Source organism: Maylandia zebra, linkage group LG11 (genome assembly GCF_041146795.1).
Source record: "Maylandia zebra isolate NMK-2024a linkage group LG11, Mzebra_GT3a, whole genome shotgun sequence".
NCBI lineage: Eukaryota > Metazoa > Chordata > Actinopteri > Cichliformes > Cichlidae > Maylandia > Maylandia zebra.
The window spans coordinates 12,867,751-12,890,577 of record NC_135177.1 but is presented as its reverse complement, the minus strand read 5'-3'; the positions used below and the strand labels follow the sequence as shown (position 1 = coordinate 12,890,577).

The window sequence follows — 22,827 nt, the reverse complement described above, 5'->3', positions numbered from 1 at the left end:
GTGTAAAAAGGAGTCTGCTGGAAACCACATTTCAGAGTTATTAAGGAGAATACTGTGCATTATGATTAAGCTACTGTGGCCTATGATGATGGCGGTCACAGTGCAGAGACACACCACTCTTTTCCGTGCATGGAAAGGAAGCTAATTATTATTGTTGACATGTCATGCTAAGTTGCTTTTGCAAATATAGTGCTTAACTTTGGCTTTGGCTTAATAGCTTGGCTTGTCAGTTCTCTGAAAATTAATCATTAGGCTTTTTCATTTATGAAAATTGTAAAATTTAAGGGTTTTATGATTCTCAGTGCTGAAAAATTGGATATCATCCTAGTCCGTGTTGTACATTTTGAAACATCCCTGTTTTATCACTGTATTCAGGGTGAATACTTTTCACGTCTTTAAGGGGGAAAGAAAATCAAAAAGAAAAAACAATCCCTCTCTCACTCAGGATTTCACATATAACAATATGAGTCGTGAAAGCAATCTATGTCAAAACTGTGTTCAATAAATAGAGCTGTCGTGAAACTTCCAAAATGAGTCCAAAATTGCATTGTTGTATTTATCTATTTATTTGAAATGGGCAAAATGAAAACCATGAGTTTGTTTTCTGCAACCCATATGATTTAAGATGGTTATTGCAGGTTTTTTTCTTCTTTTTTTAAAATCAAGCTCTCACCTCTGTCTCATTCTAGATCCTATAAAGACGGCTCAAGGCTCCCTGTCTCTCAAAGCCTACAGGCTTACCCCAAAACTCATGGAGATCTGCAAAGAGAAAGATTTCACACCTGAGGGGTGAGTAATTCAGGACCAGAACACACAGCGGGATACTACTCATGCTACTACTTTTACTTTGTTGACCATGCCCACACAGAAATGCAGATATTCACAGATAACTATATGTATACACATGAGCTGCTATTGCTTATAGGAATTGAGAATTATTATTATTATTATTATTATTATTATTATTATTATCATTATTAGTGGGGTTTTTTTCACAGTTCCAATTCTGTTTATTCAATGGATGCAAATATGGCCTTTGCATCCTCAGGGGAGGTATTTAGTAGCAGTTGAAGATGGATGCTGATGATGATGATTTATCATCTCGCCCTTGCCCGTCAAACAAATGTACCATGTTTACACTTTTTCTGACCCCAAGGCTTATCGTAATTGCTTTTAAATTGCTGCTAAAAACGTCTGTAATGAGGGGGACTATTTTCCTGGCAGTTCAGGGTGGTGCCGGTGCACCAGCTCCCACATGCAGAAACGCACGAGGGCGCAAACGCTCGGACAAATGCGAGCGTAACGGCCCAGTGGAGAAACACCGCAGGCTGTCCATTAAAAATCTTTAGATATACACTTTGAAATCCACTAAAAGCAAGCGTATTTGCAGGCAGTACGGCAATTTAACTGCATCATTTCATTTCCCTCTCTCCCAATTTCCTCTGTATTTCGCCACCTGTGTGCGTCTGCCAGCCACTCTGTTATTGACCCACTGTGTTTGGCCCAGAGTCAGGATCCTTCTCATTTCTGCAGCTTTTCATTAGTTCCTATGATTTATTATAGCCCCAATCTGTAGCTATCAGTGTTCCCAATAAGTCCGTGATTGAAAGAGGGCAGCTCAGGGCAGGAAAGGACAATATCGCCCCATTACAACAATCTCGTCTCTATCCTATTATTTCCAAAATAGACTAGAAATCTGAATATCAATAACATTTTCCCTCCTCCAAAGATGCAAAACTTCAAAAGTGTTTCATTTTTCCCCTCTGCTACAATGTGCAGTAAAAAATCAGCCTCTTTCATGTTGCTGTATTTGATGTTGCATAAGCTTGCATATATTGTGCACCTTTTTTTGAAATGAAAGGCAAGGATAGATGACTGTTGAATAGGCTCATCCCTTTGAACTGCCCTCCAAGTCTGTCGGGCTATGAAGGCAGTGGTCAATAGCGTCCACTTCAACGCAAAATCTGAAGCTTCAAATTAGTCTGCCTGTGGAGTCAACCTTTTGGCTCTGTCCAGCGGGGCCCGACTTGTAAAGAGCGTGGCATTAAGTGTGCCAGAGTCTAGTATGGTTGAACAATTTGTCCTGCGTAGAATGTGCTGTCCTTCCGTTTCCTCATAGCCACCTTTTTATATCAATCTGGCGGCATTTGAAAAGGTCATCGAATGCAGGAAATGTTTTAAAGCCCTCTAGATTGATAATTGTGCCAAATCTTTAGCAAACAGTGTTTATATCATTATGGATTTCCTTATAGACTGCTGTTACCCATACTGACTCGGAGCCCGGGGCACCATTGTCGTCTTGCTTTTGCCTCCGAGTCTCCTCTTAAAGTTTGCTTGAGGTGCTGCTCTACTTAGAATATAAAACAATATCTTTCAGAATAACTTAAAATCAGTGATGCTCCACATCCCTATTTATCACACAGACCCAAACAGCCCAAACATCTCTGTTTCTGGTACATTGCACACGGCAGATTAATGCAGTGAGTGTATTGATCTCATAACAAGCACAATGCATCTAACAAGGCAACATTAGACACATACAGACATTAGTTTGTAGCCCGTCCACTGTGCGCGAGTGACAGGCTGAGCCGAGGCAGTCAGTCAGGGTTATTAGATTTATGTGAGACATTAAGCAAAGATTGAAGTTCCATTTTGTGTTAACAGACCCCTGTGTCACGGTCTGGCTGGGGCAGACCGTATGTGTTGCAGAGGAGGACTCAAACGCAGACCAAAACGTGGTGTGGATTAACAAAACAAGCCGTTTATTGAGGTTAGCAACGAGGGTACAAAATAATAGGGCATCGGTGAAAACTAAACAATAACCTAAACTGGGTGAACTAATAACAAAACATGAAAAACCTTAACCATAGTGAACTGACATGGGTACCTGGAGATGAGACATGGATGAGCAGACGACCTGACAATGGCATGCAGAAAACAAAGGGCTTAAATACATACATGAGGTGATCAGGGGAGGTGGAGACACATGGGGGAAACAGCTGACAGACATAAACCTAATGACAGGACCAGGAGAGGAAAGCTAAATACAATAAACAAAGAACACATGACATTGTCAGAATAAAACAGGAAATACTAAAACTAAAACATGACAACACAACTTAACAGACCTAATATGTGATGAATAAATACAAAACCCCAAAACATAGAAAACCCAGGAACAATAACTGCCTAAACTAAAGGCAGATAGGAAATAACACAAACTAAATCACATAACAAAATGAGACAAATACAAACATGAACTCAGAGCGCTGGGTCAGAGACCCAGCCTGTGACACCCTGTTAGAAAAAGGGAGAGAGAGGTGCGGCTTTCAGCTCCCGAGGAGTTGATCAGGAATTAGTCAGTGCCTTGTGTGCTTGGCATAATAGCCCTCCCGCAAAGTTCATACTGGTTACTGTGGCTAACATTGCTATTGGGAGGCAATATGAACTGCTGAATCAATGACAGCATTTTTTACATGTCAGCGTGTAACATGCATTATAATATTTTTCAATATTGCACAATACTGAAATGCAGCTTTTGTTTTAATATGGAGAAACGCATGCTAACGAACACGAAAATTTGGAGTAGCAGAGGAACAGACTAGAAAAACTGATTTCAACACTTGAATGCAAATGAGTCCCAGCAGAGCAACTATCAACCCCAAACCACCGTCTGTTCACTTAAAAATGTATTCGCAATTGCTATAGATCAGCTAAGACCAGGTTTGTTTAACAGTTGTTTATTTTCCACTCTGATTCACTCTCTTTTGTGTCAAGGTAGCTGTCCCTTTAAAACAACTTAATGTTTCTAATAGAAAAAAAATTCCTGTAGTTAGTATAAACCTGTGACTGTGATTCAGCACAACAAAAAGAACAGTGGTTATCACACGGGGCCAGGCACTGAAGTCCATCAGGGTTCCCTTAGAAATCATATGAGATGTTTAAACACCCACCACTTTTTTTGGTATCATTAATTTTCAGCCACATCATTGGGTCCATCACACTTCGAGTGAGTTTAAAGTAGAAAGATGGTCGAAATCCATGTGAGAAATGTGAAGAAATGTGATTTCACCTTTACCTCCTGTCTCCCCTCCCCTCTTTTCTTCTTTCTCTGTCTCCCTTTAGCTTGAAGAAGGCCAACATTGGCTTTGAACAAATGTTTGAGGAGGTGCCCATCGTCATCAAAAACTCCCATCTTATCAATGTACTAATGTGGGAGCTGGAGGACAAGTCCACGGTCGCCGACAAGCACGAACTGCTAAACCTCTCAAGCAGGTCAGACATGAGCTCATGCAGCCATTTACCACAAGGGCCCAAGGCCAGACACCTCGGTTGTAAAAAGGCAAATAAGATATTGGTGGACTACACGTTTTTCTCAAGAGGGGAAGCTTATCTGGATGGTTTTTTTTTTGAAGGGTTATCAACATATGTTTCCTAACCTTTAGTACGGCTTTACTTTTATTATCTATTCTCATGCCCGCATTGCAGTGTGAGTGCTTTGGTTTTCTTCCTGATGTTGTATATACATTTTTTTTTTAATTCCCAGATTTAAAACCCTGTGTTATGGTTTCTTTTCAAGTTTCAAGACTCCTGTTTGCAAAGCCGACAAATAGTTAATCTTACAATGCAAATGAAAAGATCTGTGGGACATCGTAACTGCAGGACGTTTTTCAATATTTCACCTTAATGGCTCAATAAGGTCATCTGAAATTCGTACCATCTCTTTTCAGGCTTTGTGTAAAATCTACAGTCAAACAGAGGAAAAGTGGTTATTGATGGAAATTCTTTCAGCCCACACAATCCAGCTCTGAGCAAAGTGTCACCTTAGTTTGATTTCTTTGTACATAGTCACCATAGTACACTGAGTACTTATCTACTAAAGAATGCAGGCAGTTCTTAAAATCATCTTACAAGCTTTGAAGCCATATTGAGGGTATCTCTTTAAGCTTGGAGGCTGCTTCAACAGACATGACTTAAGGCTACTTCTAAATTAAAATTGATTTGACATTAGCGAACTCTTGGGCATTAATCTGTGTCTTCTCAACTGTTCCAAAAGCTGCTAGATTGAATGAAAGAATAAGCAGTTTATTGATGCATTCTGCCTTTTGCGTACCCTCCCCAGGGCAACAACACCGGATCTTACATCCACTTCCATCTCCTATACTTGGGTTTAGTACTAGTTGAGAAACTTTACTTGGTATGATAATATAGCTTTATGTGTTATTGATATTATACATATCAATATTATTACATTTTTATTATTGCATTGCAGTGTTTAGGTCAGATGGCTCTGACATGGTTGAACATGCAGATGATTCATTCATGAGGAAAGGGTCAGATACATTGAGGTGGATGCACAGTGTCTACAGTTCCTATTCCAAATGTTGGGAAGTTGGGAAAAATGTAAATAAAAGCATAAAGGAATGAACTGCAAATTTTGGGTAGTAACACGATTTCAGGTAACACGACTGGACATAAACAAAAGAGCTTGTTAGAGTTTCACAGAAGTAAAGATGTACAGCAGACTCCAAAAAACTGCATCTATAAACACGTGGAACAATTTCACAATAATGTCCCTCAATGTAAAAGTTTGAAAACTTTGAATAGCTCATCCTCTTCAGTATATAATCTCACCAAATGATTCAAAGAATCTGGACAAGTCTGTGTGTAAGGGACAGGGATGGAAATGTTGGATGCTCGTGAGCTTCAGGTCTTTGGGCAACACTGCATTTAAAAACAGGTGGGGCTTTGTCATGGAAATCATCACATGGGCTTAGAAGCACTTCCAGAAATCAATCAAGTTCAGTCTCAGTGATCCAAAGATGACGCTATATATGAACATGGTCTAGAAACACTGCCTTCTTCTCTGACCCAAACCTATTTAACCCTGGAGAACCAATGGGGTCGGATCTGAACCCATGGGTTCTCCAGGGTTAAAATGGACCTGGACAAATCCAAATTTCAAATTTATTTTGTAAACATGCTTCGCCCTCTGCACTGAAGAGCAGAGGGACCGTCCAGCTTTTTATCAGCACTTTTATCGTGCCTGTGAAATTGGCAGCTCGGCACCATCCGTGCTTAAAGGTGTATACAGGTTTTAGAGCAACATATGCTCATATCAAGTTTGTAGGGAAGGTCCTGCATATTTCACCCAGAACATGCTTGACTGCACACTGAAGCTATGATAACAGCATGGCTTCATAGTAGAAGAGTCCAGATGCTAATGTGGCCTGGCTGCGATCCAGACCTTTCACCATCTGAAAACATTTGGCACATTATGAAATGAGCAACATGGCAAATAAGGCCAAGGACTGTTGAGCTGCTAGAGCAAGAATAATCAGACGGACAAGAATGGGACAATATTCCTCTGCTAAAAGTCCAGCAGCTGGTCTCCTCAGTTCCCAGACTGTTGTTGAAAGAAAAGTGGGTGTTACACACTGGTAAACATGGCCCTGTCCCAGCTTTTTTGGGATGTGTTGCTGCTGTTAAATCCAAAATGGCCTTATTTATTTATTTATTTGTTTATTTATTTATCTGAAAATAGTATATTTTCTCAGTTTAAACATTGCATTTGTGTTTTATTTACATTTCACAACTTTTTTTTGAAATTGGAGTTGTAAGCTGGAAGACAAACTACACTGGAGCCTTAATAGCATAAACAACTGTGTCCCTATATATATTTTAAAAAAGAAGGAACAAGTAATCAAACCAATTCCTTTAAACTTTATTCTAAAATAACTGGATCGTACCAGATAGTAGGTGCTACATTTTTTTCTTTGGGGGGGGGGGGGATTTTGTAAATTGTTCCGATCACTGCCCACAAATGCATTCCAGGGCGCGTCTGACCACTTATCCGATTTCCCAATCCTGTACCTTTTAGGATGGAATTGGATGTTTGATTGAGAGATTCACTCTAAAACTCGGTCCGGTAAATGCCACATTTTAAATGTCACAGCCTATTTATTCCAAAATGTCTTCAAAAGCAGGACCTGCCATCAAACTTTGCCTACCATCACTAATGAGCACAATATGAACAAATATAACCAACCATATCAACTCACAGCCTGGCTCTTTAAGTCTCGCATTTATATCTCAGAGGCACTCAGCATCAGTCTCAGGAGAATTTATCAGCAATCATTTATGGAGATAAATCGCTGCAAGTGGAGCAACAGCTGTGAAGCTGCTAATCAAAAAGCTTCCCAGGGGCAGGTGTGAGAAATTAGCACAATAACGACTCAAAGTGCTGATTTACACACTGGCAGCGCGCAAAACACTGTGCTCACTTGCACGCTGCGGCGAGGCACTTCGGGAGTTGTTGTTATTCTCCTCAACTGTGTCCTTAAACGCAAGTATGGCATGACTTAAATGAGGCCTCATGCAGGCAGACATGTAGGTTCCATGAGCATGGCCAACAGAGGCAGGCAGAAACCCCAGCAATTTTCTTCCAAATTACTAAATAGAGTGAAGGAGAATGGCTCACTATTCTTGCATATTGTTCCATTTTCCAAGTGATTACTCTGAAGTTGAAGCATAGCTTTTGATATCGCCCAAAACGGAGCAGAAGCAGGATGGCCCTCCCCCGTAGGTTTTTCGACACAACCGCCGATGGGATGTCTGGCAAGATGAAATTGTTTCCCCGAAGTTGTCAGATTGCTGCACAGCTCTGCCCTCGTATTGGATTGTAGCGCTCCATCTCTCTACATCTTCTGCTGACAGCCCCACCCTTTTCTCCTCATTTCCACCCCTTCAAAAAAAAAGAAACGGGGGAAAAAAAGAAGAAAAAGTAAACGATAATGGGTTTTATTTAATGTTTTTCCTTTTGTCTCATTTTCCAATCTGCGGTCCCATTTGTCAATGTCATCTATGTCTAACGCTGAGAGAGTGCCGTTTCACTCCAGCAAACAGGGTTCTTCTTACCACAGATGATGATGTTGATCGTGGTGATGGATTGTATGAATGTAAATTCATCTATGTAGCCTTTCAACCCCCACAGCCCTCTTGAAATACCCATGTTTGCAGTGTTATTAAAACTAAACTACATTTTGGGCCTTTTAGATTAGATTAGATTAGATTAGATAGAACTTTATTAATCCCTCGGGTGGGTTCCTCTGGGAAATTCGATTTCCAAAAAGCACAGCACCGACAGAAGTTTCAGAGTTACAGAATATTATGTATATATATATATATATATATATATATATATATATATATATATATATATATATATACACACACACACACACACACACACACACACACACACACACACACACACACACACATATATAAATACAGAGACAATATAAATAAAATATACGAAGGGGATAAATAGAATAAATAGGAATAAAAAATAAAAATACAAGTGAATTGCACATTTCAAGTATTGAGTCTATTGCACTGTTGACTATTTACAAAAGTATTGCACAAAAGGTATTGCACAGTGAGGTGAAGAGGCACTACAGCTTAGTTGTTCCCCCCTCCTTTGTCCTCCTGTTTCCCCTCCCTCTCCCCTCCAGAGAGGAGTTAAACAGTCTGATGGCGTGTGGGACAAAGGAGTTTTTAAGTCTGTTAGTTCTTGTCTTGGGGAGAAGCAACCTGTCACTGAACAGACTCTTCTGATTGTTAATGGCCGTGTGCAGAGGATGCCTGGCATTGTCCATAATGTCCATCAGTTTCTTTAATGTCCTTTTCTCTGCCACTGTCACCAGAGTGTCCAGCTTCATGCCGACCACAGAGCTAGCCCTCCTGATCAGTTTTTCCAGCCTGGATGAGTCCTTCTTTGCTGTGCTGCTCCCCCAGCACACCACAGCATAGAAAAGTACTCCAGCAACCACCGACTGGTAAAACATCCTCAGGAGCTTCCTGCAGATGTTAAAAGACCTCAGCCTCCTGAGGAAGTACAGTCGGCTTTGGGCTTTTTTATACAGGTGCTCTGTGTTGCATGACCAGTCCAGTTTATTGTCCACCCACAGCCCGAGGTACTTGTACTTGTTGACCACCTCTACCTCCTCCCCCTCTATCTGAACAAGGTCTTCACTCATGTGTAAATTTCCCATTTAGTTCATTACCCCCAGTATCTGTCTGATTAGTGTATTTGGCCTCCTGCCTGGACTCTTTTACTGTTGGAAAAGTGAAAAATATGTAAACATATTTTCTCTGATATTAAATTACCCTGATAAGTTTTCGGTGAGTGAGGGGGAGGGGAGAACTTTTAAGGCTTTGTGTGCTATAGCTGCTGATGCAGGTGAAGAGAAATAACTGGAAATGGGGTCATGAGGCAGGTGTTGACAGAAGTGTCTGTGTGAATGAAATGATCTGCAGAAAAATTTGACCCTTGACACACAAACTTGATCCATCGAGATGGACTATAAGAAGAGGTATTTTTGAACAAAAGCCAATAATAGATCCTTCTCTTAAAAGGAGACGGAACTGAAATAATGATAATGGGCAGGAAGCAGTGAGGGATGGAGAAAGGTATTCAGTCACATAAGGTTTTAAATTTGTGCCAAAGCTAACATTCATCTTTTTCTCTTTTTTTATATAACTGAGACAATGCTGTACGCGTACGTTGGGGAAAAATCTTTTTAGATTTATTTCAAGTCCTCTTTAAAACAAATTATTCCGCTGGCGGCGCAAGCCAGCAATCCACATTGTGCTCGAGTCCATCAGTTAAAAAGACTCCATCAGAATAAAACGCTCATTCTAAGAGTGGAAGTCATTTCCTTGGCAGCTTTGTTAAACAACTCCCCTCTGAACTTTCAGTTTTAGTGAATGTCAGCCAACTTTTGCTCACACAACAATGCAGGTTTGTCCTCTTTTGTCCTGGGCAAATACAACCCTGTGGACACAGGCACTCCTACTGTACACTGTACGGGCCTCCACTGAACTTGACAGAATCGGCGATGGTGCGAAATCCCTAGATAGACTTTGATTTCTAATTCAGTATTGATTGCAAAGCTTGCTGATGCCTCTGAATAATTTAACCCTGTGGAGTTTATGGCCAGACGTTGTGGAGTGTGGGATACATTATTCAGCGTGCAGTTGTAGCAACTTTCTGTAACTGGTAACATTAAGTTTTCGAGTGTTTGGAGAAGACACGGAGCAGTTATGCGGTTTTTCTTGTATGGTCAGGGTTTTGAAAACAGAATATCAAACTGAACATGCTCCAGTGCACTAAACTAGTTATCAGACACACGAGACACTGATGCAGTTGGAAGCTCAAAGCTCAGTAAAGGAAGTCTGTGGACTGGGAGTGAAGTTTTTTTTTAGTCTTTGATAAAATAGTCCTTTTAATTTTTACTCGTCAGTTTCTCGTTTTTTCATTTGTTACATAAGCTCTCCAAAAATCTTGCAATTTCACAATCAGGGACAAAAGACATACAAACTGATAAGAAATCCCACTAAATTGCAAGTCACTCTTACTCCCCACGGCACACAGTAAAGCTCACAAACACACACTCAGTCCAGCTCAGGCATTTGACACTTACATAAACGGCAGATGTTTTGAAGGATCCTAGATGGATTCTTTCGCATATATTATTCATGCGCACCACACAAATTAGCCACCATACTGCTGGATGAAATAGTTTTAAATGGGCTCTCGTCAGTGAGAATCAATTCTGACACAGTCAGAGGGACGCAGTAGGGAAGTGTTATGCTGAGAGTTGGTCCTGGGCCATCGGTTTGCATGTTTACAATGGAGGGTTGACAAACTGATCACGCAACAGTCCTCACAGGCAAACATTACTGTACTGGAAATGGTTCAGGCAGTCCAGATTATGGAAATGACTTTGAAGTTAGTGGAAATTTTACGTGTTTTGCATGATGGCTTTAAGTAGTTTGATCTTTCTGAAACCTGTTCAGCTTTTTCTGACTAAAATTCTGAATAAAGGGCAGTATGCAAGCATTTAAGTAGATTATCTAATCGCTTATATTAACGCACGCCTCATGCAGATGCAACAGTATAATACGGATAGTGTCACAGATAGTTAAGGCATGTGAGAATAGCACTATAAATCATTGTCAGCACTGTTCATATAATTATCAGCATGCCTGTGGTTAGTTGCATTAATTTTCTCTCGGTGTGTGCATATTTTCATGCAAATATAATTAAGGTGTTTGCAGTTAATGGAAGGCAATGGTAAACCAAGATGATCACGATGAGTCTTTAGAATGTGCATAAATTTCCAAAATGTATTACTGCTTAACTTTATGCAAATACTTATTGTCCTGTAGTTTCTGTTCTGGTGTGCACTGTAGCCGCAGACCTGATATATTGTTCTGTATGTTGCTCATGCTTTAATATAAAACCTGAAAACGGAGCTTGCATGCAGCAGTGAAACTGTAAATTTTCAAATATGAGAACTACAGTATTTTTAGTGTTGGACTGTAATTTTATGTCATCTGTTGCTTGCAAAGCAGCGCCGTGACAGGAGAAACTTTTCCTCAGTATGCAATTACTCCAGACAAAAATTCAAAACCACTTTATGCACATTTATTGCTTTATGTAAGCCATACAAATTATAGCCCCTCTTTACAAACCGAGTTTACAAAGTGCTTTGGCAAACAAACCAAATAATACTCAGAAGGTAAAATCAGACGGCCAAACATTAGAGCCAGAAGAAATGGATGCAATTAAGTTAAAGCTTTGGTAGAATTAAATTAGCAAGAATAAGGATGCAAAATGCATAACAGATGATGAGAATAAATGATAAATACAAGCGGAAGATTAAAGTCAAAGGAAGCACAAACGACTAAATAAAACAAGGTGGTAGCCAGTAATGGACTGTGAAAGACATCACCTAACAACATCACATAAATGCAAGTTTATAAATATGTTTTTAAGAAGTGAGGAGATTATTATGGATTTTTCAAACCAGGTCTCCTCAGGCAGGTCACGACCAAGAGGGCCTGGCGCAAGCACGGCAACCTTTAGAATAATGTGTTAACTTTTTGAACAACGAAAGGGTATCTAGGACTGCAAATTCAGGTCAACATATGATATGAAATGTACTTCGAGGCCAGAACCAGACTTGCTTTAAGGGCAGTCAGTAAAATAAAAAAAATGTATTATGAACATGTACCGGAATCCATTGGAGCGAAGGCTCGATTGGGGAGATGTTATGTGTGATGATCCCTCTGCTAAAGCCATCAAGAGGCCTTAGCTTCTGCGAATGGTTCGAGGGGTTTTTATGTGCTCACCAAAAATGGCGGAGTTGTATTGCAGACAAGGGGCTGCTATAAAAACATCTCTGTATTAAGAGAGTCACAATTCACAGTACGTGTCACGACAAGCCATTAAGTCTAACTCTCTGCAGATGCCCACCCAGACACGGATCAAGGCAACAGCACAAAACCATTTCTAAATCTTTAAGTGTTGCTTAGAGCGTAGTGACCTCTGTAATTGTGAATACACCAGTACTCCTAATATGACCTGGTGGTTTCAAACTGAGTTACCGAGTCAGCCAGTCCTTGGTCGTAGTGGTGACCAAAACCCAGCAGTCACAACAGCTAGTTTAGAAATCCTTTGGCGAAATGGGAAAGCCTGCTAAAAGGACAGCCCATTCAGCAACCCTCAATTTAGACCTCTGTGCTAGAGTAGGTAGATGGAGACCAACTGAGTAAAAGGCACAAGACAGCCTTGTTGGAGTTGGTCAAACTGCATTTAAAAAAACTCTGAGAAGTTGAAGAAAAAGATTCTCTGACCTGAAAAGTCAAAATCTGAAATAACTGGGCAGGGCTCCAAACAAGTCTAAAAGAAAACACCGAGTATTTTATAAACTGCACAAGTAAAGGGATCAGAATACTCCGACATGACTGAGTGGGTTTCATTTGAACTACAGAAAGCTGAAGAATTGAATATGAAATAAATATGCACAAATTGTTATGGGAAATGTATGTGGCTCAGGTCAATTATGGTTACAGTGGAGATTGTTTCTGTGGTGTCAGTGCAGATATAGTGAGTTTAAGTGGGTTTAGGCTCAAATTTAAGTTGAGACGGTAATCTCTTTTTCTTGGCTTTCAACAAAATAAACAGATTGTGACGGGCTGAGAGACAAATATTGATTCCTTTAGAAATTGTTAATAAAACTCAGAGCAGAGAGGAATGTAACTAAAACCATTCAAAGCACGCTCCAGTCTTCCCACACACTAACATATTTATACAAACGCACAACAGTTACATCAGCACAAGTATGCACACTGCCAAAACATACACGGTTTTGGCAGTTCTTACGGGTATAGCTGTCATTTAAATAAACACTACGAATCTGTTTTCCCACAGTACATACTGCATTATGTAGCACCCAAACATTCGTAAATGAAACAATACAACTCCACAGAGGGAAGTACAAGAGGGATACAACTTGAAGTAGAGCTCTGCAGTCTTGTGAAGGTTGAACTTAAGCGGTAGCAAGACATCCTGTTAAAAATGGAGCTCATGGGACGAGAGGGAAGTGGAATGCTGGTGGCGCTCTGTTTTGAGTCTTGTCAGCATGGCAGCATTGGAAAAACATGAAGGATGTGACGACATCACAGAAATGTGTAGGAGAGGGGCATGAAGTAAGGTCCACAGGACCTGTACCAAGTACTGACCAAACCTGGGATCACAGGTGACTTTCAGGTCATGGGTCTCAAGAGCAACAAATTTAGTAGGCGGTGAAAGGTCAAAGATTAAGTCTGGATGGATACAAAGACCTTGACTTCTCAAAGCTTGGAAAGTTTTAGATTCATAGTGGTCAATTCTAGATGGGAATAGTGTAGTTATGCTGCAATAGGCCTAGGCTGCTGGGAGCTTCCAGTGATACAATGAGTGTTACTTCTTCGCCTACCTTTTTTCACTCTGTGTTTATAAATCACTGCATTTAATCATTAGTGAAGCTCTGCCTCTCTTCCACAGTGTGTCTTTTGTCCTGTCTTCCTCTCCTCACCTGATGCCTGCCTCTCCCTTAACCTGGTTCTGTCAAAGGTTTCTTCCTGTTAAAAGGGAGTTTTTCCTTCCCACTGCTGCTAAATGCCTGCTCATAGGTCTTTACTTTACAATATGAAGCGCCTCGAGGTAACTGCTGTTTTGATTTGGCACTGTATAAATTGAATAGAATTGAATTGCATTGGATCTCAGCTCAGGAGGCTGCTCAGGTCATCCACAGGGGAACATTTCCTTGGCTCCACCTGTCAAAGTGTACCGGAGCAAGACACTGGAACAGCAAATTCCTCCTAAGGCCAAATGAAGCAACAAGTCTTTCACCCAGTCAGTCATAACTTAGCCCAACTTGATAGTTTTGTCAGTGGCACTGTCTTATTTGAAGTGTTCTTCTTGCAATGAGCAGGTGTCAAACACAAAGCTAGTAAGGAGCAGGAGCTAAATTCTCTAGCATATCTGTACAGCTCATAACAATAAAGGCGATGTTGCATATCACATTACATTTAGAAGGAGCAGCAACAATGAGGAGCCTATTATGTGTGAGATATGTGTAAACTTACTGAAGAGCCGTCTCCTCGTACTTGCAGTTTGTCAGTCCTGTGATTCTCCACACCAACCAAGCCAGTTAAACACGCCAGTGCCAGTATACTGATGCTTTCTGAGGTCTTTCCCTTTGTTTTGTTTTGAGCCTTCATACTTATCGCACATAACTAAGAGGTTACAACTAAAAGTTGAAATTAAATATGGATTAGTGTGAGCTGTTAATTTAAAGAGATTTTTTTGTAAAAAGGTAAAAACATTTCACTGAGGTTCACAAGTGCTGTTGACAGTACAAAAACCTGTTTGAGTGACACACTGTCAATTTTGTTCCAGCAACCACTTGGAGAAGAGCCTTCAGCTCCTGATGGACAGAGTGGATGACATGAGCCAAGACATTGTCAAATATAACACCTACAGCCGCAACCTGAGCAAGCAGCAGCAGCAGAAGCACCAGGTAACTCTTGAATGCATGAATGCACCGTGACACACACACACACACACACACACACACACACACACACACACACACACACACACACACACACAGAGAAACAGATGCACCTACAGCCACAATCTCAGCAGGAAAACAGCAGGTAGATTTCTGTCAGACATGGGCACAACCAATTGCAGCTATAATCACAGCAGGCAAGCAGCAAAAGCACCAGGTATCAAACACACCCCCACACACGCACATGTAGGAATATGGTCCTGTAGGCTTATACGTGTACATACTGAGGAGTCAAAGCAGGAACTACAATGTAAAAATGTTAAATACGTGTCCTAGGTTCTGAGGAGGGATCAAGCAAGAAACGCTACCATATTCATGTTAAGTCGGCTCAAAATAATTTTGATTGAAAGCGCAGGATCTTCCGGTTGGATCTGGTAAAGTTCAGTTGTGTTGCTGAGTGTGATTTTGAGTCATGTTCACGCTGACTTTCATCCCTGTGTGAAAAAACACAGCAGATTCTCGTGCACGTGATGCAGCTGTCATTGTAGAGGTTCAGACACAGAAAGCAGGGGGACAAAAAGATGAAGAATAAAAGATGAAACTCGTGTCACAAGTAGATTCAAGCAGAGGCACCGAGATCAGTTTGAAAGTGATTTCTCTTGTCTTGAGTTTGCACCAATTAGAGAATGACTAATGTTAATTTTGCAATATCTGTCATAGTGTTATCATCAGTCACCTCATTTCAGTTACTGCTGTAGATCAGCAGATTTTCAATTTCAGGCACCGTCATCCTCATCCTCCTCCTGTCAAGGAAGAGGTAATGTCCTTACTCACTGTAATACAGTCACAGCAATATTTCTCTTTAGGTACTTAAGAAAAGCAGGTTCAGAGGTTATGGAAAGCTGATACATATAAAGCGAAAGCTGGCATTAGTAAACTGAGCCTTTCATCTGAAGTGAAAATCCTCTGTTTATATTTGTTGTCTGTAACAGCGAGACACATCACGAACTCAGACTTCATTTAAAAGCGTTTTGCAAAACACAAGCGCACTGTGACAAATGTACTGTGTGTGTAAAGGCTCACAGATGCACACACCACCTCCAAGCACAAACTGGAGGCACGAAGCAAACCAGAACGAAACGCACTTGCACACAGACACACACAGAGTGAGCCTCATACCATCTGCAGCTACAACCTCGTCCAGATGCATCATAAACATCCGGCAAAACATGCTATTGCTAACAGTCAGCGACTCTCACGGGCGCGCTGCTTGGGAAAGTGGAAGAGCGGAGGCACAGGTGACTCACTAATGTGCGCGCAAACGTACACCCACGGTAAAACCGGTCGCGCTATTTTGTCATTATTTTCAGCAAGTGGAAATGAGAAAATGTCTGAGGTATTAATGGCGATTGGGGCTGACTCATCAGCATCTTGGCCGGCAGAAGAAAAAGCCAGAGCCAAGTTCACAGTCATTAGGCAGACCTCACAACAATCGTGCATCGGTGACCACAGCTCGTCCTCAGTACGCACACAACGAAAACGCACTCCTAGATTTATCCCCACGTATCCCCGGGCTATTCACCCACACTGCAGCCATTATGATCCATCATCCTCCCCACACTGACCTCCCCATCATCTCCAGCTCCCCGAAGCCCTGTACACCCCTATACCCAGACTCTCGTCATACACAATATCACACAGATGGGGCCTTTAATGGTGTCACCTTTTTTCACGTTTCACATGAGTCTCGACAATGAACAAATAACGCACAGAGAAGGAGAAAGCGCGCCGCTGTTAAAACCTTTCAGACATCTGCAGTATTTGCTCCATGTAATCTCGTGCTATTGACCCTGCTGCTTCCCGGACAAATGGAACCTTATTAATCATCATAGAAAGTTGCAAAAAGGCGTTCTGCTGAGAGGGCTCCATTTTTCATTTATAGCCCTCTGAATTCAGTAAATATCAGGTTCCCAGGAACAGTCTGCAGCCAAGTTAGTCTTTGTAACAGGAAATGTACATCTCACTTCTTTCAATTCATTCATTTTCTCTTTTTTCCCTACATCTGTTGAAAGCGAGGCGCACTTTTAAAGGAGGTTAGGTATGGCGCAGTGTGGTAATCATATGAACTGAGGAATTGTCATTTATGGTTAACGATAGAAACGAAAGGGCTCCGATTAAAAGGTTTAACGTTATGCTATAGCCATGTAATGATTTTGTAAAAATTTAACAGAAAGCAAACACATTCAGCTAAATTTAAGAGAGACTGCATTTGGAAGCAAAATATGCTCAAAATGAAAATGAAGCCCATTGGGGCTTAGGGGGGCGTCTTTGGTAAAAATGACCTTTGACCTCTCGGTTAGGTTGGCGAAAGTCAGATGAGACCAGATAAAGCGCATGGTGAAGCAACAGTAATGAGACGTGGAGGTTGATGGAGCCCACTGGAAATGCAGAGCATGTAAAAGCATGCCAGAATTATTTATTTATTTTTATATATATTAAAAAAAAAAAAAACCCTCAAAGATGGACCTTAGCTGACGGGACGAGAAGATAATTAGGCCTAAGCTGAAGAGAACGAGAGCACTGACACAAGCATAAAGACGATTCTCAGCTAACAAGCGGCTCCAAATACCACAATATTCTCCGGAGAACAACTGTAAATTCATTGAAGGTCAATCCAAAATTCATTTACATGCTTCAAAGATTAATTTGTGGACATAATTAAGAGTCCCATTTCACCACATGGAGCAACAGTAAAATATTCTGTACGCTGCCAGACTCCAAATATTAAATTATTATATTCGATCTCTGTGGGTAAATAAAAACCAATTCCTTAATTGTGTTTAAGAGCATCTATTTTGCACACACAAACATTGTGCTCTGGAAATGAGCTCGCCTCATGATATTCATTGTCAGACATATTTTCTGACAAACTCGGCACTCGTGGCAGGAAAAGAAGCCATCATATCTACTGAGAGCATAATGTGGTTTATAATAAGTAGAATTTGATCCTGGTCTGTGCGGACCTCTACTTATTATACCAAAAATGAAAATATTGGGCTGTCATAATGAAGCTTTACTCAGGAAAGCAGCACAATGCCAGAAAGGCATGTTCCCCAGCTGGGAGCACAGTGGTTCCAGCAGTTTTGCTGTAGTGGTGCTTTGGAAAGCTTGTGAAGGTTGAGGGTAAAATGAATATAGGAAAAATAAAATTCAGAGAAATCTGTCTGTAGGCTGTAAAAGAACTGCTGGGATAGGATTATTTTCTACCAAGACATCAAGCTCAAACATGAAGTCAAAGATACACAGTAGTCTAGACCCCATTTCAGTTCAGGCTTTGTAGTAGGACGGCTGTTCCCACACACATCACATAGAACTTGACAGAGATTGAGCAGTTTGTACAGAAAAACTGGGTGGTTGGGGGCGTGGCAGTCAAAGGTGCTTCTATTTTGCTGACTTAGCAAGGGTTGCTTGTTCTTGTGCCACACTTTTTTTTTTCTTGGTAGGAAAAATTACTTTTTAAGGCATTGTATATCTATATGGAATACTGAGTAAGTTGGAGCATAAGAAAAAAAGAGTTGTTTCTAGAATTTGCATACAATTATGCATTAGCATTTTGATTACACAGTCATGCTGCGGTGCAGTGGCAGAGAAGTTTTATTTAAACAAATAGTTATATTTTTCATTTTCATATTCATATTGTTTATCTTAGCAATTTTTTCAGCTTCAATCAACCATACAGGTGCGTTGTGGGATGTGGTTGAAGTCACTGCTCCCACTCACTTTTTATTCCTTTCCTTGACACAACCACTTCTTCCACCTGTGTGTCTGTCTCTCTCTCCTCCATCTTGCCAAATTAAGAAGGCTTTTAGGATCTCCAGAGACCCAGCACCTCACTGATTTACCGACTGTCAGCCCCCGACAAATCACTCCATCCCTGTCAGCACTTATAACTCCTCTGTTACTCTCTGTCTCTTACATCTCATCTCTCATCACTATGTTTCTCTACATCTCACTCACCTCTTACTGTTTGCATCGTCTCTCTTACTTTGTGCTCTCCTCTTTTATTTCTGTCTCTGTGTTACTTTGCATTTTCCTTGTTCTCACTTCACTTGTTTTTTCTTTAACTTTTGCTACTCCCACTCCTCCTCTTTCTCTGTTTCCCCTCTCTTTATGTTCTCATCCTGTCCTCGTCATCTCCGGCCCATCCCGTTCTCCCTTTCTGTCCACTTTTTTGATTTCTTCCCTCAATTCCCAACCCACTTTTTCCATTCGCAATCTATCTTTTATTTTCATCCTCTCCTCTCCCGTGTCTGCCGTCACTAATGCCAGGCCTCTCTGTCTCTGCATCGCTCCCTCCACAGTACCTCCAGAGGCGGCAGCAAGAGAACGCCCAGCGCCAGAGCAGAGGGGAGCCCCCGCTGCCTGAAGAGGACATCAGCAAACTATTCAAGCCCCCCCAGCCGCCACCACGCATGGACACGCTGCTCATTGCAGGTATGCACGCAAACACACACTCACACATCCTCCGAGTATAGTCATGACTCTCCATGACCACTGTAGAGCTCCCTCTCCACCCCCCTCACCCCTCCCTCCAAACTCCATCAGCCGCCTCTGCTCCCCTCACAGGAGCTCAGGTTCTGTTTTGTAATTATCTCCGCCATTATCTCGAAATTACATTAATTTAAAGTTTATTGACTCAATCTCCATCTCGACCGCCCCTTTTCTCCACCTCCCGACAACATTCTGATCCTTCCGTTTACTCCGACTCCACACTAATTCACTGTTTTGCTGTGCTGCTGTTTTCTCTCCCACCCCCGCCTGGTTGCGTGCACCGTCTGTGTACATGTGTGTGCGTGCGTGTTTGTCTGTACGTTTCTGTGGGCGCGTGTTTGTGTCTTTTGTATGGGGGCGTGTGGATGCATGTGGTTACACTCCAACAGGGCAAATTAACAACTACTGCCAGAATGTGAAGGAATTCACCTCGCAGAACCTCGGGAAGCTGTTCATGGCAGAGGCTCTCCAAGGCCACAACTAGAGGAGAGACAGAAGGAGCAAGAGAGATGCAAACCCACCTTAATGATGCCCACAGGAGCAGCCTTCATTTTCATTTTTTATTTTTTTTCCTCTGAATTTATTTGTTGTTTTTTTTTATGTCTAGAACCACCCCAGACACAGAATTAACTTTGAACACTTGGTTTTGATTTAAATAAAAACTCTTGCATCTCAACATCTTCTCCGTCTCCTTCGTCTGTTATCGCAGTCGAGCTGTCTTTTGTTTTTGATGGAAATTGCAATTTCAGTTTCACTGTACAAAGATGATTGGTTTTTGTACAGAATGTTTTTGTGCAGACTATTAATATGTGAGAACGGAGCTCTGCTTGAAAGTACAAACTAATTCCGCAGTACTTTGAGTTGTTTTTGCCACATGCTTTTCATCCGCAGTTCAAACATTAAGCAGGTGGAACCAATTATCAGTGGGTTCGCCTCGTGTTGGCGCACGTGGTGGGAAAACGACATTTTTTCATGTAAACAGAACTGCAACAGAAATATCAGTGAAAGCTGAGCGTTAAATGAAATGCCAGTTACATGACTTGCCCTCCCAACCCTCCTCTTTCTCACCGCACTCACAAAAAGTAGACATTTGTTTTCCTAAAGTGAAATTGCACAACGCGCCATGCTCTGCCTTTCTTCTACAATGACTGCAATTAGCATGAGTTTATTTTTAGAAGTCCCACAAGTGAAATCGGGCTTGTAGCAAAGATTATTTTGCTTGTTGAGTTTTCAGGGCCGCACTGCAGGTGTGCCAAATGACAAGGCTGAGAATCTGTCATATATGCTGGGTGACATTCTGTATTTGATGATGAGTGTTGCCAAAGAAAAAACAAATGATTTGATTAGAGAAATTACCAACAAGGGAAAAAGTTCAGTGGTTTTGAATTTTATTCAGGAAAAAATAAAAGTTGATAAATCAGTTATGTTTCTGATTGTTGGGTCTTAAAAGAACTTACTTTATAATCCACAGTGTTAAAGAAGACTTTTCTTATTTCTTGTCATGCACACTGAATAAATAAATGTTAATATCAATCAGCCAGCACATATTACACACTGTGCAAAACATGAGAACTTCCACATCTACATAACAAATAGTGACCTAACAAGTTCAGGCTGATGCAATGCTTATAAATATACATATCGATATGTATGTCTGGTGTATATTCTTATGATTAAAACCTTCCAAGCAGAAATAGAAATAATATCAACAAAGCTAAGCAACGGTCACATGTAACCCTCAAGGATAAATTTGTGCCCATTCTTTTGATACATGTTGCAGTGGTGACTGCTCATATTACCCTGAGCTAAAGTTGATGATCAGGCTTCATTCTGCTCTAAACAATATGTTTCAGTTTTTTATTTCTACCCCTGGCTCTGTGTGATGTCATTGAGAGCAGACGGTCCTAATTTGGTCATCTCAGGCATGCAGCTCTGCCTGTAGGCACAAAGCCCCACCCACCTGCTGGCCTGACCTTCTGTTTAGGAGGTGTGTCCAATCAGATGAAAGGAAGTGTAAGTGCAGTAAGGACTACACAAAGGCACAAGATGAGATACTGCAAGATTATTTTGAACTGTGAATCATGCAAAGCTACCCTGGAAATAAGAGTAATCAGTTCCCTTTAAGTTGACTGTCACATTAAAAAAAACAAAAAAACAATTCCAACCCCTATTCCTTTTTTTGGTGCTTTTTTTTAAAAGCTTTATCCATCCATTGATCTTATCATGGAAACAGAGCAACATTTTCCTGACCAGCATTTTCAAGACCTGGTCAATAATTACTGAACTCAGGCAGAGGGATTGGAGTTCTTCGTGTGACCACTGAGGCAAAAGGAAATCGATGATCTTATTGAACCTACCTGACCACATCATACAAAGCACATACTCGTTGCTGCCCTCTGGGCATCACTTCGCTGTACCTGATTATAAACTCTATTCCTAGTTACTTGTTTCAACAGGATAAACCACTTGGTATCAATACTGCTTTCCATCGAGTCCTTAGTTTGGGGGGGAGAAAAGTTAATTAAAATGGAGTCTTACAGCCAGGCTGGCAGGTCTGTGAGGCAATATCTATTGAGATTAAGGTAAGGTCACTAAGATGACATTTCAGCCATATTCTTACCTACACACATCCTAAACAGGTATATTGTTTAGGTCACAGGTGTCAAACTCTGGCCCGCGGGCCAAATTTGGCCCGCAGCCTAATTACATTTGGCCCGCGAAGCCATACCAAATTACTATTAGAGCTGGCCTACTGGTATTATACAGCTAATATATATATTGTTTAGTATTAAGCTTTGCTTGTTCCATATTCAGTTTTTCAGCAAAACATGTTTGAGTCCATAAGAAAAGATTCATTCTTATATCTGGAGGAATAAATATATTTCAATAAATATTAACGTTAGCCCGCGACTTTGTTCTAGTTTTGAATTTTGGCCCACTGTGTATTTGAGTTTGACACCCCTGGTTTAGGTTGTTTGCCACCAAACTGTCAATGATGACGAATTAATAAATATATTGTGCACACAGTACAGTGAAGGCAACAGTTATGGTGACTTTTGCAGCTTTTAATACATTAGACATCTGGGCAAATACTAAATTCCAGTTGGTTTTAGTTTGGTGATCGAGGTGTGCTTGTTGACACGCGAGGCATCCTCCTCCACCTGCTTCAAAAGACACCGCGCTTACCTACGTGGTGCATTCACGACAGCACTGTAAATCCGGCCTCCCGAACTAACTCGCCTCAGTTTTCACGAGACAGGAACATATTTAGGGGGGGGCAGGCTTTCCTCTACTCTTCAGCCATTAAGAAGGTTTCATCCTTAGCCAAAACCTCACTTATAGGTTGACGGCGCATCCAGCATGTCTG

General features: G+C 41.1%; 1 protein-coding gene across 1 annotated transcript in view; it reads left to right on the top strand.

Moving 5' to 3' along the window:
- LOC101478558 (eukaryotic translation initiation factor 3 subunit H) overlaps window positions 1-20,136 on the top strand; it is a 59,984-nt gene extending 39,848 nt beyond the window's left edge. Inside the window, exons 4-8 of the mRNA XM_004568074.5 lie at window positions 690-789; window positions 4,126-4,275; window positions 14,795-14,915; window positions 19,271-19,403; window positions 19,850-20,136. Coding sequence (XP_004568131.1) covers window positions 690-789; window positions 4,126-4,275; window positions 14,795-14,915; window positions 19,271-19,403; window positions 19,850-19,944 — 599 coding nt within the window. The 3' untranslated portion in view covers window positions 19,945-20,136. The remainder of the gene's footprint in view (window positions 1-689; window positions 790-4,125; window positions 4,276-14,794; window positions 14,916-19,270; window positions 19,404-19,849) is intronic.
- Window positions 20,137-22,827: the final 2,691 nt, after the last annotated feature.